The 26,471-nt window shown below is 45.8% G+C and overlaps 3 protein-coding genes across 5 annotated transcripts; 1 reads left to right on the forward strand and 2 right to left on the reverse strand.

Moving 5' to 3' along the window:
- The first annotated feature begins 972 nt into the window (after window positions 1-972).
- bcl6aa (BCL6A transcription repressor a) lies at window positions 973-14,305 on the forward strand. Of its 3 annotated transcripts, XM_029148402.3 has the most exons (10): window positions 973-1,376; window positions 6,342-6,434; window positions 9,932-10,103; window positions 10,220-10,441; window positions 10,529-11,476; window positions 11,727-11,908; window positions 11,993-12,160; window positions 12,248-12,378; window positions 12,511-12,648; window positions 12,727-14,305. In XM_029148402.3, exons 1-10 carry the CDS (start codon window positions 1,349-1,351, stop codon window positions 12,868-12,870), a joined length of 2,226 nt encoding a protein of 741 aa, XP_029004235.1. In that variant the 5' UTR covers window positions 973-1,348; the 3' UTR covers window positions 12,871-14,305. The 3 variants fall into 3 exon arrangements, with proteins under 3 accessions (XP_029004235.1, XP_029004236.1, XP_029004237.1); XM_029148403.3 differs by lacking the exons at window positions 973-1,376; window positions 6,342-6,434 and adding an exon at window positions 7,640-7,952; XM_029148404.3 differs by lacking the exons at window positions 973-1,376; window positions 6,342-6,434 and adding an exon at window positions 8,033-9,451.
- A 1,051-nt stretch (window positions 14,306-15,356) lies between these two features.
- Window positions 15,357-17,029, reverse strand: smx5. The gene is made up of 5 exons (XM_029149315.3): window positions 16,892-17,029; window positions 16,627-16,694; window positions 16,322-16,352; window positions 16,156-16,215; window positions 15,357-15,848 (listed from the first exon to the last, which is right to left on the reverse strand). The coding sequence occupies exons 1-5, from the start codon at window positions 16,892-16,894 to the stop codon at window positions 15,723-15,725; spliced, it is 288 nt and encodes a 95-aa protein (XP_029005148.1). The 5' UTR covers window positions 16,895-17,029; the 3' UTR covers window positions 15,357-15,722.
- Window positions 17,030-18,011: 982 nt separating this feature from the next.
- On the reverse strand, window positions 18,012-26,462 carry inpp5d (inositol polyphosphate-5-phosphatase D). The gene is made up of 27 exons (XM_029145684.3): window positions 25,439-26,462; window positions 24,979-25,042; window positions 23,975-24,110; window positions 23,757-23,892; window positions 23,520-23,660; window positions 23,340-23,430; window positions 22,838-22,915; window positions 22,677-22,754; window positions 22,464-22,587; window positions 22,278-22,384; window positions 22,016-22,118; window positions 21,733-21,929; window positions 21,534-21,651; window positions 21,368-21,464; window positions 21,121-21,259; window positions 20,819-20,927; window positions 20,589-20,677; window positions 20,375-20,456; window positions 20,154-20,243; window positions 19,970-20,080; window positions 19,814-19,893; window positions 19,646-19,733; window positions 19,418-19,564; window positions 19,278-19,338; window positions 18,992-19,195; window positions 18,443-18,864; window positions 18,012-18,364 (listed from the first exon to the last, which is right to left on the reverse strand). Exons 1-27 carry the CDS (start codon window positions 25,570-25,572, stop codon window positions 18,324-18,326), a joined length of 3,267 nt encoding a protein of 1,088 aa, XP_029001517.1. The 5' UTR covers window positions 25,573-26,462; the 3' UTR covers window positions 18,012-18,323.
- Between the last annotated feature and the right edge of the window lie 9 nt (window positions 26,463-26,471).

Below are 26,471 nucleotides of genomic sequence, written 5' to 3' on the forward strand. Positions count from 1 at the left end.
GCTTTAGCAGGATTGGCTGACTATTCGTCCACTCATCCAGTGGATTATCCCATGGCTGCCATGAACATACTGTATGGACAGATCTGTCAAGCTCCCACATACATGTGTATGAAGTTCTTCTGTAGATGAACATTTGTGTGGTATTTTTCCTCACAGTGAGGCTGTGCAGCGAGAGCGAGAGCTTTGGCAGTTCCTCCCCTCTGAGGTAGGCTTATCTGTACAGGCAGCATGTGTATTCATTTAATCTCAGTTCAACATCAGGTGTCAAGTGCGATTATACACTAATACACACGCATTCAGAAGATTGAGTCTATGTTAACGTCGTGGGGAGACGAGTGCTTTATCAATGCCAAGGTTAAAAAAAAAAAGCAGCTATACTGTACATGCAGCTGTACTTTACTGAATGACTTCCTGAAGTGATATCTGCATTTTTTCATGTTTTACTGTTTTCAGGATTTTCCTTCCTAATTTTCTCCCCTGCAGCCGCATCGCTGACCTTCCTATTGGCTGTGCCAGGTTGAAGTGACAGCTGGCGTGATGTAACAGCCCCCTCCAACGAGGCAAGTTGTAAAGAGCAATATCTAGTTCCATGGATTGAGATAAGCTTAGGTAGATTAATGCTGTAGGACACTGACATGTTTGTTGTATAAAACCTCTGTTTATAAAACAATGTGTTATTGCCATATATGAAAAAGTCTCATATGGCAGATGGCCTGAGCTCCAAGAGTTCCTCCGTGTCAGCGGCACGGCCAGTCTACGGTTTGGACTTCTGTGGCTTAATGGGATTTCAGACATCCTCATTCAAATGAATTATATATAGAAAAACTAGGATTATTTTACAGGCAGTTTAATCTCTCTTTTTTTTCCTCCTCCAAAACTCAGCCTGCCCCACGGTTTTAGCATTCGTGGAAAAGTGGAGCGACTGAGTGCTACAATCAATGAACGCTAGAGTGCAGGCGGCCTATCAGCTCAGAGAGCCAGAGATGCCCTGTGGACCGTTTTACTGACATGAAGCGTGCTTAGTCGACTTGACTCACTTCAGCCCTGCTGCTGTGCCCGCCTTTCCAGAAGTGTTCCCATCCTGCTCAGCGACGGACGCAGGGCTTTGCCACAGCTGCTTGGCCACCACGCCGCACAGACTCGCTGCCCTTTCCATCGGAGGACGGCTTCTTCTTCTCTCCGAGCTCCAGGTCCCAGTTGGGAAGAGGCTCGGGCACCGGTGCCCCCCCCCCACGTCCTGGATCATCTCGCTGCTTTGCCGTAGACCACATAGCTCCAGAGCATCGTTGTCATCAGGTAGACAGGTTGACCGGTTGATTTTGACCTGATTTCGACTACAGATCCCATCATGCCTCACTCCTTCCAGCAAAAAAAAGGTGAGAGTTCTTTCTTTTGTTGTCAACACCTCTGCAGGTTAAGGGCAGTACCTCAATGCTCACTGAATGAATGACTGTATAAAGAGGATGAAGCTAAATTGCTAAAAATGGGAAATTAAATGAATTTCAAAATATAATTTTCACTACTTGCACTTGCAATGTAACCCACATATCAGCATCAGCAGCTCTGTCCAGCTAACGCTGACTTGGATTTGAAATCATGCGGCAGCTGTGGATTCTATAGGACAAATAAAACTAAATGTGGGCAGGAACGCTGGCACACGTTCTTCCACAGAACCACAGGCCAGAAACACAGGTTTGCTAAAACCTGCACTGCAGTCAATGAAAACTCTTTTTCCCATTTCCACACAGCTATTTGTGACGATCAAACTAAGTGAGGCATCAGATTAGCACAGTGCTGAATCACTACCACTGTAACAAGCCTGCAAACTCCCACTGAAGGACCTGCATTGTACATGAACTGTGATAAGAACAACTGACATCTGACATGCAAACGAGAGCTCCACATGCGAGTAATTTTCTCCTCCGTTTATCTACGTATGGAAAAACATTTAAATCAGAGGTGAGAGGAGATGTGGTCTGGGTGAAAGGAGAGAGCTGTTTGATTCACTTTTGATTTTCATGTCACCCTTCAAGAATAATTTCATCACCAAAAACAAAGGCTAAGTTAGCGCTTGCAGGAGGAGAGTTGAATCGTCCCTGGTTGGTGTAACACTTTTCACAGGTGATAAACGTATGAAAAGCTCGTGGCGCAGCGTTGCTTCAAAGTGGAGCAGAAATGGAGAAGGTCTGTGTGATGTAGAGCAGATAACACTTACGTGAGGGTTGTCTCTCTGCATCATCACTTCCACCTGCTGTTTCCTGGGCTTCCTTTAAAGCGCAGAGCAGCACAGTGGCTTTTTAAGTCTCGTACATTCGTGCGAATAAATTGTGATCAAAAATATGTTAATTCCTCATTTCAGCCTTGCACAAATGCAGATTAATGATGCTTGATGATTATTTAAGTAGATTTGTTTCTAGCAAATATACGGAGTGGGAGGATTTTCCGAATGTAGAGGGAGAAGGAACCACTGTCTGGCTTTATGTTTTATTGAAATAAGAGTGTAGGCACTGACAAAATATGAAGAAGTGTCTTTATTCTAATGAATAATCAGATATATTTAGCAAAACTAACTCAGAAACTGGGTGAAAACCAAATTACAGAACAACAGTAAAAACATGGTTCATATAGAATAGTACATGCTGTGATAAAGAGTTTGTGATATTTTAAAAACGCAGGAATGATCTCTTCAGTCCATGTCAGTTTAGTTTGCCTTTTGGGGGGGGGGGGGGGGGGGGGGGGGGGGGGGGGGGGGGGGGGGGGGGGGGGTAGAGTGGTGGACTTCTGGTGCTTGGTGGGATTGCTTTCATCCTCCCCAATCTCATGTTTCCATGTTGGATTTAAATCCATTTACTGCTTTTGGCTGGAGGATAAACACTGACATGAAAACACACCTTCAGTGCTGTACAGTATGTACTAAATGAGGCTGTGGCTGGTTCAGGCAGATGGAATCACCACTAAATTAAGGCTAATGCCTGATTTTGGGTGTAATTGCTTTATAAAAGGACTATTTGGAGAAGAGCTTCTGCAGAACTGATGTTGTGGATGTGTGAAGTGGCTCCGCTGGTGCTTTGTGCGCGGTTCTTGTTGCACCACGGCCTGGAGCTAGGGTTGTGTGGTTCCTGTTTAAGCAGCCCTGTAGACCAGTATCAGCACTTGGCTTCAGACGCAGGCAGCTACTTCGACCCGGCAGCGGGAGCAACGCAACATGGGGAGAATTTGATGTAGTCGAGCGCCAAAATTGGGCCACAGCTTGAAAGAGCTCCCTGCGAAATCCACGCCCAATCACGGGGACGCGTTCGTTGTGCGTCTCTTTTTAGCTTCACTGAAAATACGTGTAAATCCACGTACTGCACGGTGCCACGTTGAACATTTACAAAGACTGCTACTATAACAATGAGGTCAGCATCACACAGCAGCGGCTGAAGCTGTCCGTGGCCCAGTGAGCAGCAGGACTTCAGGTTAAAGGACGCCGTGGTTCCGGCTTTCACAAACTAGACAGTCAGAGCAGAGAAGATGGGCATTAACAGGTAGTGGCTGCATCCCAGAGCTTTGGAAGTAGTAACTGCTACCAGAGCGCTCAGTGCCAGTAGTTAATGAGGAGGCAGTGACTGTTTCCAATGCATCTAGAGGGTAAGATGTCACCTTTTGCTCAGATTAAGTGGATTTGATGCTTTTGTAGTCATTTTAAAATACAGTTATTTTCATGATTTTTATGGAGATTTATATAATACTAGGAACAATTTCTATATATTTCTACCATAACATAAGGATGGAATGTGGAATTATTGTACAATATAGATTTTATATTGTGGTTTTATAGATTTTATTCATTATTGATTGGGGAAGAAAAAAATGAGCCACTTCTAACCACTTAAATACTGAATTTACTAGAAAATCTCAGCAAAAGAGCATCAAGTTGTCCCAAATTCACCAGCTCTTCATCGTGTGCTCTTGGAACGCTGCTGTTTTGCAGCCCTGGGCGTGTGGGAGAACAGAAAAAGGCAGAGCAAACACTCCGACTGTGCAGATGTGTGAGGAACGGAGCTCCTGGTGCCTGTGTCCCGGTGTTCGGTGGGAGCAGCTGACCCCGGCATCCAGCAGATGGCACACTGACGAAAGCCTCTGTCTGGCATGCCTGGAAAATTCCATCAGGCAGGACTCTGCAGCCTGCATTCCTGGCTCCTCTCAGCTGGCCTTGAGAAAGTCGTGAATCTACATGCTTTGATTTGGCTAAATTGGAATTCTAGCCCACTAACGCGCCTCAGCTCTGCCCTTAGCATGTAGCTGGTGAACTCAAGGTTAGACACATGGCAAAAACTTCCTCCCTAGTTTTGTGTGTGTGTGTGTGTGTGTGTGTGTGTGTGTGTGTGTGTGTGTGTGTGTGTGTGTGTGTGTACTTCACCTTGTCAAATGGGTTGAGTGCCAAGTTTCAACCTGCAGTGTTTAAATGAGACACACAGGAGCATGGATATAATTTGATGTCAACTCTTCTGTTGGCGAGCGCCTCCGAACAGAGCGCTTCACCTGCACACACCAGCATCTGTTTATTATGCTTTTAATCCTTTCAGGTTATGTCACAATGCCTGTTGTCAGGAATGGTTTTAAATACAGTAACAAACGCGTTTATTGACGCGCTGCTTTTCATGCCTCTTTTAAAGCCGGCCGTGGTGATGGTGTGTGATAAAAGAGCGACTTTTATTGTGGATTGAAGCGGGAAAAAAATGCTTCTGGGATGGATGGAGTTAAAAAAGTGAAACTTAACAATATAAAAAGAAATTCTTTTAAAGAAAGGAACTAAAAAGACCTCTGTAGCTAACAGCATTATCTGTTTGGTGTTACAGCTCGGTTGCATCATGCCTCTCAGAACAAAACTCCACACTCACATCTTTGCTGACAATGAACACTGAAGTTGGCAGAAATTTGCTGTGAAACGAGACAAAAGTGTGCAGTTTATGAAAAAAAAAGTGAGGCAACCTCCGGGCCTCGGGCTTTTGTCAGTGGGCATTTCTATTCAATGACCGATCATGCAGCGAGTGTAGGCAATGATACGGCTTAGGAGCGCTCCACACTGTGTCAAAAGTGTACAAGGGTTCTCCCTAATGTGCAGCTGTTACTGGTCGGACAGGTTTGAGTCTACTGTCACACCCTGCTCTCTGCTCTGATTGTTTCTGAGCAGCGCGCCACACGCACAAAGAGGCCGAGATCCCAGTGTTCGATGGCAGAGCCTGAATGGAGTTACGGGATTAAGCAGAGCGCGGTGTGTAATGTGACAAGGATGCCCCTCTCGCTCTCACACGGGGCATTTCCATCATCGCCTCTTCCTCTGTCCTCTTCTAAGTGGGTCATTTATTTTCGCTAGGAATTGGTTGAGTAAAAGTTTGCCAAGGATTTGCAGTAATTATCTCATCCTTCTATAGCTGGGCACAGCATGGGGCCTCGGTAAATTACACATCTCTCTCCTAACTCCTGGATGGTTTATGGCCGTGCATTATGCATAACTGTGCTGTAGCGCCTTAAACATCCCCCAAGTGGATTGAAATAAAGTTGACGCTGCTCTTTGTTTGGAGCTCAAGATAGTCTCTATTTGGCAGTGCTGAATCGGAGATTGCTGTAAAAGCGCGCGTCTTAATTATTTTGGAGACTTTTTTTTTCCTCTCCCAAATGGTTTGCGAACACCTGGAGTGTTTTTAGTGGGATGCCGGATCCAGTTGGGTGGATGCTCGGGCGATCCACAGGGAAATGTCAGTTCAATTACAGCGGAGTGTGTTGTCGTGCAAAGGGTTAAGAAGGAAAGAAAGTAAAGAAACAAAGAGCTGCGTCTGAATTATCTGGACGATAACTGGCTCAATCAGCTCTGTCAGTTCATTCTTTTACAGTCTTTTCTTCCATGAAACACAGATTTCTTAATCGGTGTTTAAAAATTCAAAAAGGTGTCTGGTGGAAAATGTTTTTCGCGTTACTCAAAAGAAAATTAATTCTACATGAAAATCAGAGGCTTAAAAGTGTCGAACTAAGCTAAAGTATGTTTTTCTGATGTAGGTACATTTAGAAAATTAAAAACAAATCCATGAGGCAAGGCTACGTGTTCAAATGAGAGCTGTGCTGTTCTTCACTTATTCACATTATTTGCATAAACAGAGCTCACGCTTCAGTCGGTTTAACTACCGATCTCTGAAATTATCTGAATATTGGTTTTTATTATTTAAATATTTACCCACACTTTCACAATAAAGGCCTGACTTATGCAAAACAAGACATTCCGCAAATGTTAGGACTTAATGACTCCTTTACAGTTTAAAGCAGCCTAATATATATTTTGTATTTATGTTTATTTGTCTCAGCCCAGCAAATGCTCCTTCTTTGCCCAGGAGTGAATGGGATGAGAAAAGATGGGGAAGCTGTGGTCTGGAGTCACCACAAACAAAGTTTCCAAGGTGAGTCACTGACAGTAAATGTGTGCCCACAACTCGTGAAATGAATGCAGCTTTTCAAATGCACTCGCAACCGCTAACCAAGCAGTGTCTTTAAAGCATATGTAAATTCACAATAGTTGCCAGATGAAACAAAGCCAAACCATGGTTTCTGCTAAACGCCCGACTGGTGAGAAGTTTCACACTAAAAGGGCACGAAGTGAAGCCCAGCAGCCTGAGAAACGGAGACTTTAGTTTATTCTCACCCAGCTCTGAGAGATCATGCAACAGAAAGGGGAGCGCGCTTCAAATCAAATGCAGGGGGCGAAGAAATCAAAATGAATAAACGACAGCAATGCATTCAATTCATTTTCCAGGAATCTTTTACTTTGCATTACAAGGAGCAAATGTTTTGGTCACACACTAAATTTCACGTCCATCACCCACACATGAATAGCAACAGATTACAGAAGAAACAGCCACAGTGACAGGACAAGCAATAAGAGAAATAAACATAATATCTAAAAGCATATCATTATATTAATATATTAATCCTAGCATTATAGCGCACAAACCCCTGGTTTTGAACTAAGACCTATAAAGTGTGCAGCCGCTACTCGTGCCACAACTTTTCTGCAGTGAACTTGACGTAGCTGCTGTAGATGTGTCTCATAACGCGTCGTAACTATGCCCTGGTTTTATCCGCTGGCCGTCAGACGCGCGCTGACACCGGCCGCGACAGCTGTGGAAACCGTTAGATCGGCGGACAGCAATAGAAGGAAAGTCGCACTGTCCGGCCAACGAGCGCCACTTAGCAGCACGCACTCAGCCAAACACACGCATCCACGCAGCACACGCGCATCTGAGCGACCCGACAATAAGACTTGTGTTAAAGCTTTTGCCTGGTTCCACAAACCCCAGCGGCGGCTCGCAGCGTCCCCCCCGTCCGTGAAGGCAGCGTACCTGCAGGACAGCGGGCTAAAAAAATGAAGGGCCGGTGAAAAAGAAAAGGAACGCGGAGCGTGTCACTGCGACCCGTCCGCGCGGGCCTAATTGAGAGCTCGGTCTGTGTGCTGTACGTGGAGGGGCTGTGTGTTAAATGCGACGAAAGGCAGAGAAACGACACATCGCTCAAGTCGCGGAATATAAATTAGTTCTGAGAATTTCGGGGGCTGGGTTTAAGGAACTGGTGACGTCGCCGGCTCGACGTCCTGTGACTGCGGATTGAACCAAACGCGGGGGGGATTCAACCCTAATCCGACTATTTCTTCTGTTATTTGGCAGGTTTTTGCGCATTTTCGCACTTATTTGAGCGTTTGGGTCTCTCTTGGTTTACTGTGAAACCCGTCGTGTGCAGGACGCGCTAGAACCGCTGCTTCAAAAACAGAGAGCTGCCGCCTAACGGGGACCGCACGGCTCTCCCCTGCCCCGGGAAAGTGGTACGGTCCCAGGCTCAAATTCCGAGAATTGTGCTCGTCTGATTCTTAGAACTGGGGTTCTTAGAAGTGGTGATGCAAGAAGTTTCTAGGAAAGCGCTACCAGGTGATTTTTTAAATTCCTTTTTTCCTTTAATTTGGCGCGAACGTGTTATCTAATGTGTGCCGCTGATGCTTTAGACAACTATTTGTCCACTATTTGCTGTTTAAGTGCCGTGGAGCCAGCGCTGCGCGTGGGACGGTGTCTGCGGGCAGTTTGAAACTCTAGAGCGGCTCCCGTAGTGACAGGCGCTGCGCTGCGCCGCTGACGGAGCGTCCGTGTCGGCTGCGCGGCGGAGAGCTGCGTGAAGCCCCGCGCGCGACCCCGCGTCGTTACTCCGTCATGAAGCTCGGGATGCCGCGCCGTTAGGAAACGGGGGCAGAGTCGCTGTCAGAAGCCCGTGTAGTAGTAGTAGAACATGGTGATCGGGCGGCTGTGCCGCGTGTGTGCGCGTTGTGGGCGCCGTGAGCGTCAGCGCAGCCTCGGCGGCAGATGCGCTCTGATTTGAAGCTACTTTGTTGGCTCAAGTGTCAACACAGCGCGAGCGGCGGCGGCGGCGGCTGCCCGCGCGCTGTCGCGCCAAGTTCACCGGCAGCGTGGCGTCCTCGGGTTCGGGGTCGCGCGCTCCAATTACAGGGAGCCGCGTTGAGGCAGCCCCCGCGTCGCCGTAACGCTGCAGCGGAAATGTCAGTGTCGGGCCGCGTGTGCGTGCGTGCGGCAGAGACCTCCGAGGCGCGTCGTCGCGCTAAGTTGTCTCGCAATGTGTCCGCTGTGACAGCGGCGCACGGCGGAGCTCGAGCCGAAGCCCGCCCCGGTACGAGTTGAGCGCTTTGTCACAGACGCGCTCGGAGTTGACCTCAGCTCTCCGCCTCGTTTCCGAAGCTGCGACTCTCACTTAGACGCTGTTTTATTCTCAGGAAACGTTACCGCACGCAGGCCCGGAATAAAGTCTGAGCTATTTCAGTTAGTGCGCTCTCGTTGTCGGTTTATTCGAGTGCGCACTAAAATAAAAGCCGTAGAAAATGTGTTTTGGTTGTTTGGAGGACAACTGTTTGTTCTTGCTTCTATTTTCGGACGCGTCCTGTTACAGACTCCAGGTTTGACGGGTACTCATGTGTAAAAAACGTGTAAAAAACACTTGTGCCTGAAGTTGATTAAATATTAGCTTTCGCTCCTTAAAAATGTCTGAGCCGCACGTGCACAGAGTACAGTGCACGAGCCGTCAGCGCTGCTGGGCTTCATAACACGCTGTTACAGGTTTAACAGCAAACCAGGAAAAGTGTCAGTTACTGCACCTGGTTAGTCTGCAGCTCGACACGCGGCCAATATTATGACGCGCAGTCTGTTGTTTGCGCGACTAAACTTTTTATCTGAGGGGGTTCTCAAATGATTGTCGTTTATTGAAAACGCATGCCCTTAATTAACTATTGCACAACTGCTAAAGCAAAGACACACTTAACTTTTCTGCGTTGTATTTAAGGTCAGACTCGGTTAAAGACTCGGTGTTTATGATGCGTATGTCGATATTGGATTTAGATATGGCTTCAATAAAAAATGATTTACAGGTTAGTGACTTTTATATGTCTAGAACACCAGATAATTGAATGTGTGTTATTTTGAATTATCAACCGAGTCATCTTTTGTATTGCTAAAAAGTATAGTTGTAGATATATAGATTAAGTATATCAAAAGTATTTTTGTCCGTCAATATATTTAACTCGTGTAAATGTAAAAGTTTATTATTGATACTAATCTGTAAACCAGCTCCTCAAAGAAAAGTAAGGAGGAGACAAATTACTCTTACGGTAGAAATTGAAACGTCTAGACAGTGTTTATTTAATAAATGGCGCCGCCTTCTGGTGAAAGTCTGGATCTGTCGCTCAGACACGTTGATAAAGACCCATTCGAGGGTCATAAATAATTGTAGTCGTTAATTTGCCCATGGATTAGCTGTACTCCAGCTTTAAAACTGCCAGGTGTAAAACAAAGCCTTCTGTGCACACGTGAAATGATCTTTGTTTGTTTGCTTGGTCCGTTTCTTGCAGAACTTGACAAAATGGCTTGCGCAGCAGACAGCTGCATACAGTTCACGCGCCATGCAAGCGATGTCCTGCTCAACCTGAATCGGCTGCGCAGCAGAGACATCCTTACCGATGTCACCATCCTGGTGAACCGGCAGCAGTTTCGTGCACACAAGACCGTTCTCATGGCTTGCAGGTTTGTGTGTGTGTGCGCGTGTGTGCGTTTAATGTTAAATGAGGCAATTTTTCTGCTGCCGTTTGAAGAAAGATTGACTGATCTGTGCGCGTCCTTCTCTCCTTTCATCACTGCAGTGGGCTCTTTTACACTATCTTTACTGACTCCCACAAGTGCAACCTTAATGCTATCAGCCTGGACCCAAAGGTGGACCCAGAGGGATTTGCCATCCTGCTGGAGTTCATGTACACCTCCCGTCTGACACTAAAGGAAAATCTGATCATGGCTATTATGAACACAGCCATTTATTTGCAGATGGACCACGTTGTGGACACCTGCCACAGGTTCATCAAATCCAGGTTGGTAGAAGAGTCATTTGTTGCAAATCGGCACAAGTCCATTGTTGTCTTCTGCACGTTTCTCACCTTCTCACACACTTTCCGCAGCGATCCATCTGCCAAGCTGTCCAGAGACGAGTTTTTGGTCAGTCCCTTGGTTTTGCCTCAGGACGTTCACGCTTACCGGCCCCACGACGTCGTCGACAGTCTGCACAGCCGCATGGCTCCGTTCAGAGACGGGAGGCCCTACGGCGCCAACATGTTCAACAGGGTCAGCACCCCGAGCAACTACCATCTCTACGGGCAGTTTCCCATGCCAGGATTTCCTTTCCCCCTCTGCAAGCTGAGCGATGCCAAAAACACTTTTGCTGACCTCTCAAAGAGCGGGCTCCACCACGACGCCGCCAACACCATCAGGGCCGAGTACGGCAGAGCGGTCGGCACGGGCGCCTCCAGCATCATTCACTCCACCACCTACGCGACCAGGGAGGTAGGGAGAGACGAGGAGATGAGGAAGGAAAGCCACGACGGGGCGGGCCAGGCTGTCGGGCTCGGCATGAGGAAGCGCGCGTTTCCGGTGTTGACCCTCGAGCACCAGAAAGACTCTGGCAAAGAGCACGCTCCGCCGGCGGAGGAAGACCTGATCCATCAGCACTACCCGCTGGGAATCTCCTCCGCCGGGCGAAAGAGCCTGATGAGCAGCCCGCAGAGCCCCCTCAAGTCAGACTGCCAGCCCAACTCGCCCACAGAATCCAGCAGCAGCAAGAACGCCAGCCTCGCTCACGCGGCGGGAGCGCAAGCCCTGCAGGGCTCGCAGGACCCCAAAGCTCGCAACTGGAAGAAGTACAAGTTCATTGTGCTCAACCAGAGCACGAAGGAGGACGAGGTGGGGCTGAGGGAGCCCGGGCTGCGTTCGCCCCAGCGCGTCGCCCTGCAGCCGTACCTCCACCCCAGCGACTCGGAGAATCTGGACCCGCAGACCACGAGCAAAAGCAGCGAGCACAATGAGGACCTGCCTGTGCCGCAGGCCAGCCGGCTCAACAGCATCATCAATAGGTGAGGAATGCACACATACGTGAGGCGTTCAATCTTTTTATTGTCCAACTTCAGATAGAGTCTAATAATATCTAGAGATGATATTGTCTTTATTTATTAGTCATTAAAACTGATTTTCTAGAATTTTTGGACATTAACCGGAATATATTTCTATTTTTGAATTCTTTTTGATCCGAAGCGTCTGTAACTCATAACTTCAATTTGATTTGTCCAAGATGTAACTTGAGGCATGTGTTTTTATTGCTCATAGTGCACTTGAGGGGTCACTGAGAAACGGTGAGAGTCACCCGTCACACTACCTGAGCCGCCTGAACTGCTCATCCTGTGGCTCCCAGTCCCCACAGCACTCCGACGTCTGCCCCAACACCTCCAGGTCTCGTCTGGCAGAGGACATGGCAGAGCTGCACTCCGAGTACTCCGACTCCAGCTGCGGTGAGTCTGTCGCAGGTGGTAATTGTCAGCCATAAGCGCGTATCGTTTCCGCCGAGGGGTCAACGCTCCCGCTTTGTTTGACAGAAAACGGCACGTTCATCTGTAACGAATGCGAGCTGAAGTTCGCTGAGGACGAGGCGCTGAAGCAACACATGCTTCAGGTGCACAGCGACAAGCCATACAAGTGCGACCGCTGCCAGGCGGCTTTCCGCTACAAGGGCAACCTCGCCAGCCACAAGACCGTCCACACAGGTAACGCACGGCGGCGCGTGATCTGCCGTCACTCGCGCTCATTTGTGCCACGCGTGACGCCTCATTCCTGGAACTGGTGTTTTTCAGGAGAGAAACCCTATCGCTGTAACATCTGCGGTGCTCAGTTTAACAGACCAGCAAACCTCAAGACTCACACTCGCATCCACTCAGGAGAGAAGCCATACAAATGTGAGACGTGTGGCGCTCGTTTTGTACAGGTAATAACACAAACATACTCTTGCTCATGAACGAACACCAACTCTCAGCTGTACTTATGCCTGGGCCAATCGGTCCATATAAGTGTATAAGTCTATACAATATATAGAGCATTTGTCTTATTCACGCTGCAGGTTGCTCATCTCCGCGCCCACGTGCTGATCCACACGGGCGAGAAGCCATATCCATGCGAGATCTGTGGAACGCGCTTCCGCCACCTGCAGACGCTGAAGAGCCACCTGCGCATCCACACGGGAGAGAAGCCCTACCACGTAGGTCGCCCCCCGTCGGCTCACCCGAGTCCACGGTAAAAGCGCTGTGCAATAACCACCCTCCGTTTCCCTTCGCAGTGTGAGAAGTGCAACCTGCACTTCCGCCACAAGAGTCAGCTGAGGCTGCACCTTCGGCAGAAACACGGCGCCATCACCAACACGAAGATCCAGTACCGGATGTCCACGGCCGACATGCCCACCGACTTGACGAAGGCGTGCTGAAGCCGGAACGGAGGAACCTTTTTTTTCGACCTTGGCATTTTAAGACACAGCCCTCCCCCCCTCGACTTGTACAATCATTCAAAATTGTAGTGCCACACTGTGTTTATCAGACAAATAAATTGGCTGTGTACGCCATTCTAAACGGGTTTCCACTACATGTGAACGTAGAGCCACATACGGCTTCTTAGTCACTTTATTGTTTCTATATAAAAATATATATGTATGTTGGAAGTGTTTCTAAGCTTTGAAGGTACGTATATAAAACTTTATTTTGAAGGATGGAATGTAAACAGTGTGTTTTGTTTTCCTGAAAATACTGTATTTTATATCAGAGTACTTACTTTTCTGACAGTATTGAAACATTTTAATTGACGGGTGGTACATATATTTTAAGATAATGGGATTTGCGGCTGTATAGAGCTGTCTATACATTTCTATGTGGTTGTATGTACATGTTGCATTATATCAATTAATTGGTTTGGATTGGATCGAGTCAAACATATCAGATGACTGCTGCTGTCTGATGAGGATATGCATGAGGCACCGTCACGCCACTGCTGGTTGACAGTGTACGTGAGGTGGGCAACATAAATATTGTGATATATGTTGTAATTATATTAAATCTGTGGGATTGCTCTCTGCTGGCAGAGCCAATCCAAGTGTTGACATGCATTTTAAGGTACTGCTTTGTTATGACCAAGAAAATATTTTGCTCCAAACGTATTTGTATAGATGTGTGACTTTGTTTTTGTTTCTTTTGCTAATTTTTTCAGAAGTGAAGGTTTACGGTTTCTGGTCATTGTTCTAGATCCTACAGTAAAGTTGTGTACGTGTCAAGGTTTCTGTTTGTACATACACTGTGTATTCAATGTGCCTTTCTCTACGGTGACTGAATTCCTCTCGACCCCATCCATTATCCAAGCCACCTCGCTCTGAGGGGTCACAGCAGAGCCAGAGCCGATCTCCGTGGAACCTGGGGGCATTGAAAGGTGGGGAGGACCACCTGTCCATCGCAGGGCTGACAGACGGCCAATCACGCTCACATCTACAGACATTTCGTAGTTGCCAGTGAAGCTATTGTGCAGGACTTGGGGCTCTGAAATAATACAGGAGGCAGCGCAAACTCCACATAGAAAACCACAACTTATCACAAGTGATGGCAATCTCATCCCCCGCTCCACGTCCCCCTCCTGTCATCCCAGCTGTACTGAGGAGCAACTGATCGACACCACCTGCCCTACATCCCTGTGTATGTGTGTGTGTGTGTATATATTTTTAAATGCTTTTCACCAACCATAGAACTTGCAAATTAATCACTGTAAATCTTCAGGATGTGTTTTTGGATTGGGCTTTTTTAACTGCATTAAAAAATATTGTACAACGTTATAGGTGTATGAATGTAAAATAAAGGTATTGGATTTCTATGTATGGACAACAGAGTAAACTCTTATTTCTGTGTTTTATGTAAACAAGAATTGGTCAAATGCAAGTTGACCTGTTGATAATATATATGTTTTAAAAAAGCTTGTTTTGACCTGCAGCCACTTGCAACCTTTACAGAGACACAACCTTTATAGCTCAGACTGATTTTTAAGAGATCTGAATCCTAGGAAATGTGTTGACATGTGTGCGCTGCAAATACTGTAGTAATAAAAGAAGAACACACATACTGGACGCTGTGTGAAAACACCAGCTTAGAACAGAAAATAGCAGGCCTTAGTGAAAGAGACTGTGAAGGTTAATGTAAGACTAAAAGAGAGAAAAGACAAAAAGCTGGGCGGCACGGTGGTGCGGTGGGTAGCACAGTCGCCTCACAGCAAGAAGGTTCTGGGTTCGATTCCCGGAGGCTTTCTGTGTGGAGTTTGCACGTTCTCCCCGTGTTTGCGTAGGTTCTCTCCGGGTTCTCCGGCTTCCTCCCACAGTCCAAAGACGTGCATTAGGTTGATTGGCCTCTCTCCATTGCCCGTAGGTGTGAGTGTGTGAGTGTATGTTGCCCTGCGATGGACTGGCGACCCGTCCAGGGTGTACCCTGCCTCTCGCCCGTAGCCAGCTGGGATAGGCTCCAGCACCCCGTGACCCCGCAGTAGGGAGTAAGCGGTTAAGAAAATGTATGGATGGACAAAAAGCTACAGAAAAGAAGCTACAGAAAACTTGTGTCGAATTTGCCAACAAAAAATACCAGGCCATGTTAGGATGTACTGAACGTAATGACATAATGATGTGCAATGAAAACAAGTATAAGTGTGTTTTAATTATTGCCTCTTTAAGGAGCAGCTGTTTGGCATCACAACTATGTCTCACATGTCATGTTTGCATTCTAATTTAGAAGACAATAACAGACATGTTTTAGTTTGTTCATTTTATTTGCCATGAATAAAGATAGTTCAAAATGTTTAGATAAATATAAATTTAATGCCCCAACTAAAACCTTAAAATATGTTCATTCACATGATAACTACAAAACAAATGATAACTTGAAGAGGAAATAAATAAAATAACTTTTTATTGTGAAGGGGCATGGGAAAAAACATGGCATTTGAAAGCATCAGTATGAAACAGAACCATGACAACTATTTTTACATCTACTGAGCTCAAAACTAAATGTAGTTTTATTAAAAAAAAAAACAACAAGTGAACAAAAGCCCATCCTGGGAGCCAACGAGTATTTCTAATATTTACTGTTTTGTAAATCAGGGTTGGAATTAAATTGTGGAAAAGAAAAGCTCACATACCAACACGGCGTCATTAGAGCTGCACAAATGGTCTTGTTGAATGAACTTAACTCAAAACTACTCAATCTACTAAGCAGTCACCGACGTTGCACCTCACCACCCACCCAAAACAGCCCCACATCACTGCTTCTGCTGCATCGCTTCCTTTCGTGCAGCATCTTGTAGCAGCTGAGTGTCCACTTCATCTGCAGGTAACTGAACATACCGAACCACAGATCCGCGGATGAAACAGTTTTTTACTGACAGCTGGAGCGGACACAAAACAGTATCAAGATTAGAATTAAAAATTGGTTTAGAACAAAAATTGGGTTGTGTACATATATAATAGTGCAGGAATGTCCTTATCAGTGTGTTATACCAGGTAAATAGTGTAAACACATTTCTTGTGTAGCAGATGTCTGAAATGCCAAGAATTCAAATTTACATTTATTACATTTATTATTTTTGTGCAGTGATAGAAGGGCATGAAAATATGAAGGCCGAATTAGACGCATTGCGTCAAAGCTAAAACATGACAAAACTGAGTGAGAGGCAGCTGGAGCAGCTAACTTACCATGTGTGGGTATTTCTCTGGATCTGTCACACTGATGTCTGTGAGCTTAATGTTAAGGTACTGAAACACACACAGAACCATGATGTCAGTATAACAGAAGTGACAACTGGGTAGTCACAAACAAAAAGTTCAAACTTGATGTAAGGTAGAAAGCATTATTTCCAACCTGGTCAACAGAATGAAGAGTTCCACAAATGCTGCAACATAAAAGATTATGAAGAAAATTAATCACATATGCGTATATCTACTCATAGATACTTGAAAGGGAAAACCAAAGTAATAATGTCTAAGAATCAAAACAATAGCAATACATTTTATTTGTACTAATGTAATATACTGCATTTTGAGCTTCACTAGCTGCCGTCACTCATGCTGCGCCTCCAAACAGCTAGCGCAATGTTGCAAGTCAATTATAAACACAGTACAAGAGAATACTGTTAATGTTACAAAATAAAATTAAATAAAACTAACCTCAGGTCGTTTTTGAGCTCCACCACCACGTCCTTCCCCACTAGTGATTTGAAAAACGAGTAGAAAAGCTGGAAAAACACAACGGCATGGTAACGTTAATGCTAGCTGCGGCTAAATATGAAGCGTAATACAAGCTTCTAACAACCTAAAACGCATTGCAGCAACACAAAGTGCCGAGAGTAATTCAAAACCACACTAAATGCATACACAAGTTGTTTAATGTGAACTGTGAAACTATATCCATACGTTCACAACTAGTTCTCACCATTTTCGCTGCTGTTTTCCGTCGCTGGTCTGTCGAATGTTGATGACGTAGTGCCTGCGTGTTATTGCTGCGTCTTAACTGGGTGCAAATACACAAACTTTCCACACGAGGAAGCCAGAGGTGCGTTTAGTGCTTATACTGTAGGTGTGTAATATAAGAGCAGAAAAATAGCATCATAAATAAATTGTAGCTATAACGTAGCATGAATGTAATGTTTTGTATGTTATTATGTTGCGGATAAAATTATTATTTTTTAAATCCTTCTGTCTCAAAAGATTTCCAACATCATAGCAGGTCCAACCATGGGAAATGTCCTGTTGGCCCCAGTCTCATTTTGTGTCACTTCAACAATTACATTGTTAACAACACTCAAAGCTTTAAGAGACATTTTATATCTTTGCCCTGAACTGTGCCTTACAATAAAATACTGATGTGGGGATTTATAGAGAAGGCGCACCTTGGTTTTTGTCCTGCCATGTAATGTAGGGTGTAATAAACAGGTCAAGTCAATTCAGTTTGCCACAAGTGGACTCCAAGAAAGTTCAAGACTTCTCAAAATGAAATAAAATCAGTAAAAACAATTTAAAATTTGAGAATTTTAAAGTAATTCTATAATTAGTCATTTTTTTCATTTTACATACTGGCATTAACATTTATTAAAAAATGGAGGAGTATGAATCATTTCTGTAGCAACTGCGTGTACAGTATATTGCACTGTATGTGTAATGTCAACTTATATACTTTGTAACAGTGAGCCTGTGATTGAATCTACATTTAATGCCGTTATTGCCATGAAGACATAACACTAACCAAGAATTTAGACAACAACAATTCAATCTGTTTAGCAAGTGTTGCCTTGCTATAGTTTACACTTGACCTCAGAAGGTCTATTATTAATATATAGTGCACCACAAAACCTCCTTACTGTGGAAACACATCCATTGATCTTTAATTAAATTTAGTAAAAGTAATTTATTAGGAGGAATTAAATATATTACATCAATCACAGTTTGAGTCACGTCTTATTCAGGAAAGTAAATCTAAGCATGATTTAACACAGTATCTTCTTAAAAATCAAGTGACAGTCATGTAGACAATAATAAGAATCAAAACATCCAAATCTCGCAAAGCTTTAACATTTAGATTTATTTGGAGTATTATACACAAGAATAAGAATACTTTATGGTAAACAATAGTAACTGTATAGTGTAAAACTCTACCTACAGTAAAATGTAACCAACATATTTCTAAGCAGAGTTCCAGGTAAACCTATGTTTTAATGCAAGCTAAGCAGAAATGACATGTAAAAGTGAGTCTAATGTTCGTCTAAGTTCATTAGAATACACTTTGGGAAACTGAGTTATTCTCCATCTTGCTAGGATGCAGAAATAAAGAATATAGAAATATTTCCCAAATTGTCAACTCCCTGATTTCACTTCACAGAACGGCCCATCTTGGGGACATCAGGATGCACTAAAGAGGATGAGAAAAGAGTTGCTATCATCGTATACATGACATAATGAATTTAAACCTAATTAGGACTTTTCTTACTGTCTTTCTGAGGCTGTGGTTGGCCGGGTCTTGCCGGGACCCTGAGTTTGCTGGCCAGTTCCGAGCTGTCTCTGTAGTCCCTGACTTTCAATGCCTGCGGTTCTGGTACAGCGGGCCGGAACTTAGCGGGCAAAGGAGGCCGGTTGTGTGCCATTCCTCCCTCGGAGCGAGAGGGCATCACCGGCTTCTTCTGCATTAGGGGGTGCAGGGTGATCGGGGCTGAAGGCTGAGGTTTAGTCTCTGAGCAGGTGAAGGAGCGGTTGCGTGGGGTGGGCACCGGCGGGCGCTCGGGTTCCACTTCCGCCTGTTTGGAGCAATATGCAAGAACGGGGTCGGGGGCCGTCAAATGGTCTTTCTGGGCCTTTCCCATTGACCCGTACAGAGGGTTGTCAAACATTTCGGACCCTCTTTCCTCCTCCCCCCTGCAATACAAAGAATAAAAAAGACATTCAGTTTCACCTTCGACTAAATCAAATCAGCCCCTGGTCATTATTTTTAGACAGGTGTTTTCCTGCGTCTCAGTCTCAGAGACCTGAAACACACACTTACTGGGGACATGGCTTTCCTGTGGGACTGCGTACACCCACATCATAACCAGTCTTCTTAGAATCTTTACATCCCTGCCCTGCACAAGGTTGGTTTTTAGGGGGCATGCTGTAACTCCAGCCTTTATCTATAACGTTCCCAGTTTTGAAGGACATCCCCACCATGTAGTTTGGGTTAGAGATATCATGCGCTTGGGTCATGGAGAACCTGTTAAGAAGAAGACAGGAAACATGAGCAGGAAATCAGGTTTGAGGCATCTTGAAGTAACCAAGAGAAATGGATGTCTTACTTATTGCAGTCTCCGCCTTTGCCCTTTGAGGCGACATCATCCCGCTCAACCTTTATGAAGTCTGAAAGCAGAGGGAAACAGCTGATGATGCAGCCAGAGTCGAAGCAGAAGGCCCACGATGGGCTGATTCCCCCACTCACCGTACAGCTTCTCGGTGGGCTTGCCCTCGGAGGTATGCAACTGGATGCCACCGGTGAGGACGCCCGTCTTCTCCCCCTGGTGAGTCAGCGTGACCTGAAACTCCGTGTAGCAAAACTGGGCGGCTCGCAGCGCCACGCAGCCTTCGCCTGTTGGAAACGACACGGCAGCGGCTCGTTAACTCACGCCTCCGCGCTGCTGCCCCCAAAAACCACACGGTCGCTCGTTACCGAAAGACTCGTCGCAGTCTGTGGACTTCACGCAGATGAGGATGTGCTGGTCCAGGAGGTACTCTGGGTCGGAGATGATGGGGGTGAGCTTCAGGAGAGGCAGAGGACAGAATCATTGGACGCCGCTCGATGGCGCAGGAGGTGAAGAACTGAGAAGCTTCACTTTACCTCCACCTGATTTCCAAACCAGACTTTAACCGACCCCTCTGTGTCACACGTGTTCTCACCCTCTGAAGTTTTCACCGTTTCTGTAGATGATACAGTAGAATTGAAGTCAGACTCCAAGCAACTCGGTTAACAGCGGACTATAAGAGAGACACATACTTTCCAAGCAGCTGGAGTGATATTCAATGAAGAACTTGGTCTTTGATTTTGTGCGTAAAGTGGCCTTGCAGTTCATGATCTGGATCCCGCCCTGATGGGCACTGTTGGGATCTGAAACATGGAACGACAACACTGCAGAGCACCTTCACACATCAGTGGCCACACACTGGAGGACGTAACGGACCTTGTTTGGAGACAAACTGCGAAGCTACGCCAACTTCAAACGAGGCGAAAACCGGCGAGTGGTCACTTGTCAATATGTCGTTGGTGCATCCTGTGGAAGTGATTCAAACACGGAGGATTTCATTTCCAAAACACTAATGCGCTACAAAGTGTAGCATTTTAACATCAAGGTCTCAGCAGATTACACAGTCGTTTATAAGAGGCTTATGGAAAATGACTCACCGTACGCTTGGCAGACGACGTGAACCAGAGGGTACGACTTTCTTAGGACTCGATCACACCATGAGGGTAAATTGTATTTAGTCTGCAAAGGCACAAACACGGTTAACAGAGAAGATGACGCAGTTGTGTCATGAGCGAAACAACCACACGGTTTCACACAGAGACGGGTTAGTTCACTGTTTCCAGACTATGACCAGTGAAAGCGCCAGCTCACCCCTGTGGCCTTGGCCTTGGTGTAAGCATACTTGTCTCGCGTGTCTCTTTCGAAGCGGTACGTGGGAGCAAACGTGATTTCCTCCTCATCTGCCATCAAATAAAAGGAGGGAAAGAAGGAAGGCGTGTGTTTAATATTAGGATGCATGCTTGTGCAGAGAATCAACAGACATAAGCTGTTTCAGGCAAAGCCGGCCTCAGAGGCCGAGCAGCACAGTGGCCAAGACTCACCAAAATGCAAGAAGACCCTTCCCTCATTCCTCTCCATGCTGAGCTGGTCTTTACTGAGCAGTTCCTGGTACTGCTGCTGTTTGATCTTAGTCACAATGTTCTCAGCTTCCTGTAAAGGGAAACAGTGCAAGCAGTGACTTCGCCTGCCTCAAAGCAGCTCAGGCACCTGACAACCAGCAGCTGGCCAATGCGCCAGCCGCTGAACGGCACCCACGCATAGAAAAGAAGAAGTTTACAGTGCAAATTAAAACAGAAAACATTTTGTGCATTCTTTTCTACATGCGTCTGCCTCCGCTGCTTACTGAAGAGGGGAGGTCCACTCGGTAGTTCAGGTCACCGAGCCAGAAGAGGTGCGTGAACCGGTGAGTGATGTCAAACGGATTGAGCTTCTTATCTCCCAGGTTGAGAAATCGCAGGATATTGATGTAGTTTTGGTTGCGTCTAAAAACACAGTGTTCACAGGTGACCATGTTTTAATGTGAAACTTGTCCAAAGGAACAGATTATCTTAAACACTTTCTGAATAGTTTGACAGTAAACAGCTGCTGACCTGAGCTTCTTCTCACTTCCGGAGGTCAGGTGACTGTTGACGAAGCCAAAGGACGTTCCATTGAACATGAAGGACACTCCCACCGCTCCCTTGTTCCCTAAGACACACACGCGTCACATCACGACTGGAGCCATTATAAGGTCTGTGAAGAAGTGGAAGTGCTTACCCAGAGTGTTGGCAATCCCCGTCTTCACGCTGTCAGAGAAGACATGGGAGATCCTGTTCTCATGCTCGGGTTTCACTAGAACCATGATCCGAATGTTCCACAGACTGTGAACGGCCACCTGCACGTTGAGAGGCATGGACGGATTGACAGTGTATCCTTGCTGCTGTGCATTCTGGGTATTGTGATCGTGGCCACTCACTTGTTTGAAGCTGATGTTTGTTGTATTCCTCAGGACGCTTTTGACGGTTTCCGCCCAGTCCCGCTCACCCATCGGATCCTCCTGCGTCCCGATGACGTAAAAGTCGTGTGGGATGTGATCGGCAGTGTCGTCCCGCGTCTTCCCTTGGCCCTTGCACTGGAACCAGGATTTGATGTTGGAGGGAGAACCGACATTCCCTGCAGTTTCACGTGTAAATCTGTTACTCTTGACCTTTGACCTTAGACAAATTCAGCTTTGTTCAACCTCGTGTAAGCGTCTTTACCCATGTTCCATGTGCCAATAAAGACTGTGATCATGTCTGGTTCAGGCTTTTCAGAGTGTTTGTTCTTCATTTGTTGAAGTAGTTGACAGAATCCTTCCCTTTTCTGGTGAAACAAATACAAATGTGATTCCTGATACTGAACACAAAGCTTGTAGGAGCGACACTGGGTTTCTGTATGGATCCATCATTTGGGTTGTGGTACAGTAATGTCATGTCGTGAAACAGTGAGTGCGTTGATCAGCCTGAAGCTGCCGTTTGTCACCTTTGTGTCGTCAAACACAAACTCCTTACGCAGAATCTTCTCTCTCTCTGTTTCGACCACAATGACGAGCTTGGCGTGCATTTTCTGGGATTTCACCAGCTGCAAGACTGAGAAACAACAATAATAAACAATACTGGGACTGTTTGATTAGAACTGCTGTATTAGTCAGTCAGAACCACTTCCTACTTTTATTGTGCATGAAGCATTTGTCTTCAGGTCCATCTTTAGATTTCTTGAAGATGATCTTCCCGCTTTCCACATCGACTTTCAGAAACATTTTTGTGGAGATGCCGAGAGATTCTTGTTTGACCTAAGCAAAAAAACAAGAAACTGATTAAATAAACCAGCAGATGTTTTGTTTTCCTACTGTATCATAAAACAACGCATTTAGCGAAGCACCTCAAATGTAACAGCTGGTATGAGAGATTTTCTGTGGCCGCCGTCATATCCAGTGGACTCAAACACAGAACCTTTCACCTGAGATGAAAAACAGAGGTGTTGTTTAACATGTACATCATTCAGTCAAATGTCAAAATGCAAGATTGTTGAAGAAACGTCACCTTGTCTTCTACTGAGTAGAGCAGTTTTGTCAGTTGCTCGAGCTTAAACACTACAGACTGACTTGAATCTGCAGAAATCTGCAAAAGGAAATAAAACATGATGATAAGGGTGTGATCGCGTGTGTGTGTGTGTGTGTGTGTGTGTGTGTGTGTGTGTGTGTTTGTGTGTGTGTGTGTGTGTGTGTGTGTGTGTGTGTGTGTGTGTGTGTGGGTGTGTGTAAGCATGTGTGTGTGTGTGTGTGTGTGTGTGTGTGTGTGTGTGTGTGTGTAAGCATGTGTGTGTTTGTGAGCATGTGTGTGTCTGTGTGGGAGCATGTGTGTGTGTGTGTGTGTGTGTGTGTGTGTGTGTGTGTGTGTGTGTGTGTGAGTGGGTGTAAACATGTGTGTGTGTGTGAGCATGTGTGTGTGTGTGTGTGAGCATGTGTGTGTGAGCATGTGTGTGTGTGTGTGTGTGTGTGTGGTTTTATACCACAGGTCTGGTGGCGGACTGAATGCTACTCACTTGTCGTGTGAACTGTCCGGGCGCTGGAGAAAGCTGCTGGTCCAGCACTCTTTGAAAAGCCTCTAGCGCCGGGAGGATACGAGACATTTCACTGCCTCACAGAAAAGGTCACATGTTTAGGTCAGGCCTTCGCGTGACGACACGTACAGCTTAATGCAATGGGTCAGTCGGAGACGCTACCTGTTCAGGTTTTTACAGATCGCCATCGTCAGCTTCTTCAGCCCAGGGAGGTGGTGGTTGCCGTTCTGGATTTGTTCAGCATCTAAGAGGATGGAGGTCCGGAAGTAATCCTGAATCGCCATTTGATGCTCCTCACATATTCTGCAAATATTTAGAGCAGGGATCAGTTCAGCGGTTCTCACATGGCAGCAGCTATTTCATGCTCTGTGATGGGTGATGGGTGGGGGGGGGCATTACGAGGACAGGTCCATGTACTGCAGCCTCGCCAGGAGGGTGTCTGATAAGGACTTGCTGGGCTGCTCCGGAGCCTCGCTTTCTTTCACTTCATTACAGGTGAAGTTTCTTGGTGGGAGCTGTGGTGGAAGACTGGACTCTGCAGCAAGGACACGTTACACATTTAGAACTGGACACGCTGTGTTTTACAGCCACTACACATGAAGCAGCGTTTCTTTCACCTGGCTCCTCCTCCACGTCCTCCTCCCTCATGACGGCGTACTGCAGATGCGTGACCAGACCCATGTTGGGATTGTAATAGGCGTCGACCAGCTCCGGCAGCATGGTGAAGAACCTAATGGGGACGCCCTCAGATGCCTGAGGGAAGATCACAGCGCTGTCGTCTCGTGTTTTTTGTGGTACAAAACGCTTAAGTAGATCTGAAATACCAGATTTCTTTGTTTTGTTCCTAAAGCAGGTGACATAACCTTTAAGTCTTACTTCACACATAATGTCAGATGTACTGTCTTGCTTTCTATCAGCTGTACTTTGACAGTGTAGCTGTCATATTTTAAGCCTTTAATACAAAGCATAACTGGGCACCTGCACCTGAAGCACCAAACTGGTTCAGCCTCTACCTCTGCACACACTTATCACTAGCAGCAGTATTTGAAACGACATGCAAAGCAGACTGTAAACTATGCAGGTGCATGAAAGCAGGAGCTGCACAATTATAGACACGTGTCCACATAATATCATGCCTCATGTGTCCTTGACAAATATAATAATAAGTAAGATTCTGGTTTCTCATAATAAAAAGAGAAGGATTATGAATAAGATAAATCCCAAATATGCTGGTAATATTCTCCTCATTTGATGAAGTGCAACTGGATCAATAAGACTGAGAGGGTACATTGGTGCAGCTCTCTAAGGGTTCAGCACATCCACTGTGTAGTGCAAACAGAAAACAAGGGGATGGACTCACACACACTCACTGGAGCATGACCTGTAAAGCAGCACCACCAGCCTGCTCCCTCATCGTTTGCATAAAGGTACTGGATGGAAATTCTGTGCTACATTTAAATGGAAACTGCTTTTTATGCAGCATCAGTAATGTTTCACTTTTAACACGTTCCCTACATTTAATAGCGTGAAGGTCAAGATCACCATTTGATCCTGAAGTAGGGATGAATGTTTCTGATGGTGACGTTGAATAAAAAAAGGAGGTCGGTGTCGGTGGACCCACCTGCACAGAGAGCTTCTTGTCCTCATTGGGCAGAATCCTGTACGTGTACACACAGTTCTGGAATCTGTGATTGAAACAGCAAAAATGCAAGCAGTCGCTGAAAAGATGATTAAAGATTAGATTAAAAGGCCTCTAGTCTCGTGAAACATGACGCAAGCTGAGGAGGGCAAAGGGTGTCGCTTTGTGGCAGCACAGTATGCAAATAAAGGGGAACTAGCCCTGTGTTGCAGCGCAAATGTGAAAGAAAAAAGACATTAAACACTGGGGCCTTTAATGTCAAAGAAGGTCACACATTACAACTATTTGATGCTAAACCTAATGTTACAAACAACATCAGAACATGTCCTTTTGAGATTCTTCCATTTTTAGGCTCATACAGTTTTGCTCAGCCCAGAACCAGACGAACCAACTATTGTTACATTCATGTGCAACAGCTACAAACAAGTCCGGTCCTACTTACAAAACACAGAGGGCGTACGCTCCTTGTATGGACTCACTGTCCCGGATAAGGAAGCTCCCATCCCTCGCCGCCTTGGATAGAAGATCCTCGGCTTTGGATCGAGTTATATTACCATGGTACCAAGGCTTTTGCATCCTGTTTCTCGCCAAAAGAGCCTCCGCTCAGGAGTCTTGCATTTGTTGTCGAATATGTTCCAGCAAACCAGCCACACACTCAATTTCTCCTCTTGGCTATTTTCATCATTTCGGAGAGCGTAACGTTTGCAAGTCCTTTCTTTCACTTGTTCATCCCCTGCCTCCGAAAGCTGTAAAAGGAAGCTGCTACTGGCTCTGCTCTGAACTTCCTCATTTGAAAAGTTAAGAGAGGAGGGCCTTCGCTGCTTACATGTCACATTCACCGTGCTGCTGATGGAAACGCAGACTTTCTCTCGCAGCACAAGGCTCTGTCGCACTAATCTAATGACTCATCTGGAGCTATTTATTCCCTGTACACCTGCTGGTCAACGGCAGCTGTTCATACAATTGTGAAGCTGGAATAGTTAAAATAAAATAGTGGTAAATTAGTGCTGCTGTGATATGGACACATTAAATGTAGTATCAGAAACATATTAGCTGTTTAACGTTGTTATTTCTAGTGATTCACAACTCAACACTATTCTTGGGGCTTTGCAGCAGTAACAATAGTTGAATCATCCTGATTTAAAACCCAAGTGACTTTTTTAAGATCAAAGTGTCTTTGTCCTTTGACCTATAACCTAAAAAGCCCTGTGTTCTGAAAGGCCCAGCATTCAGTAGTTCCATTCAACATGAATCACAAGAGCTCAAGATTTTTTGAATTGATACAGGCTACATTCAGGAAGCGCACGTTTAGGCTGGTTTGCCGCGTTCATGTGATGGACAGGAAGTCTTGCAGAAGTATGAAGAGTGGTGGGGGGGAGCTGCTCGAAAAACCGCAGCACAGGTCATGTGACCCAAAAAGCGAACTACGCGCAGATAAGTCACTCTAGCCGCGGAGGTTTCTGTCCCAGCGCTTG

This window comes from Betta splendens, chromosome 4 (assembly GCF_900634795.4).
Source record: "Betta splendens chromosome 4, fBetSpl5.4, whole genome shotgun sequence".
In the NCBI taxonomy this organism is placed as follows: Eukaryota; Metazoa; Chordata; class Actinopteri; order Anabantiformes; family Osphronemidae; genus Betta; species Betta splendens.

What these genes read in the sequence shown, in the direction of transcription:
- bcl6aa (XM_029148402.3), top strand. Translation starts at nt 1,349, where the DNA reads ATGCCTCACTCCTTCCAGCAAAAAAAAG. An exon ending in CTCAACAGCATCATCAATAG is followed by an intron (nt 11,477 to 11,726) that starts GTGAGGAATGCA and finishes TATTGCTCATAG; the next exon opens with TGCACTTGAGGGGTCACTGA. An exon ending in GTGGCGCTCGTTTTGTACAG is followed by an intron (nt 12,379 to 12,510) that starts GTAATAACACAA and finishes TTCACGCTGCAG; the next exon opens with GTTGCTCATCTCCGCGCCCA.
- smx5 (XM_029149315.3), bottom strand. An exon ending in GAGCTCAAAAACGACCTGAG is followed by an intron (nt 16,353 to 16,626) that starts GTTAGTTTTATT and finishes TTTATGTTGCAG; the next exon opens with CATTTGTGGAACTCTTCATT. An exon ending in CTCTTCATTCTGTTGACCAG is followed by an intron (nt 16,216 to 16,321) that starts GTTGGAAATAAT and finishes TGTGTGTTTCAG; the next exon opens with TACCTTAACATTAAGCTCAC.
- inpp5d (XM_029145684.3), bottom strand. Translation starts at nt 25,572, where the DNA reads ATGCAAAAGCCTTGGTACCATGGTAATATAACTCGATCCAAAGCCGAG. An exon ending in CAAACATCAGCTTCAAACAA is followed by an intron (nt 21,652 to 21,732) that starts GTGAGTGGCCAC and finishes CTCAACGTGCAG; the next exon opens with GTGGCCGTTCACAGTCTGTG. An exon ending in AAGGGTCTTCTTGCATTTTG is followed by an intron (nt 20,678 to 20,818) that starts GTGAGTCTTGGC and finishes ATTTGATGGCAG; the next exon opens with ATGAGGAGGAAATCACGTTT.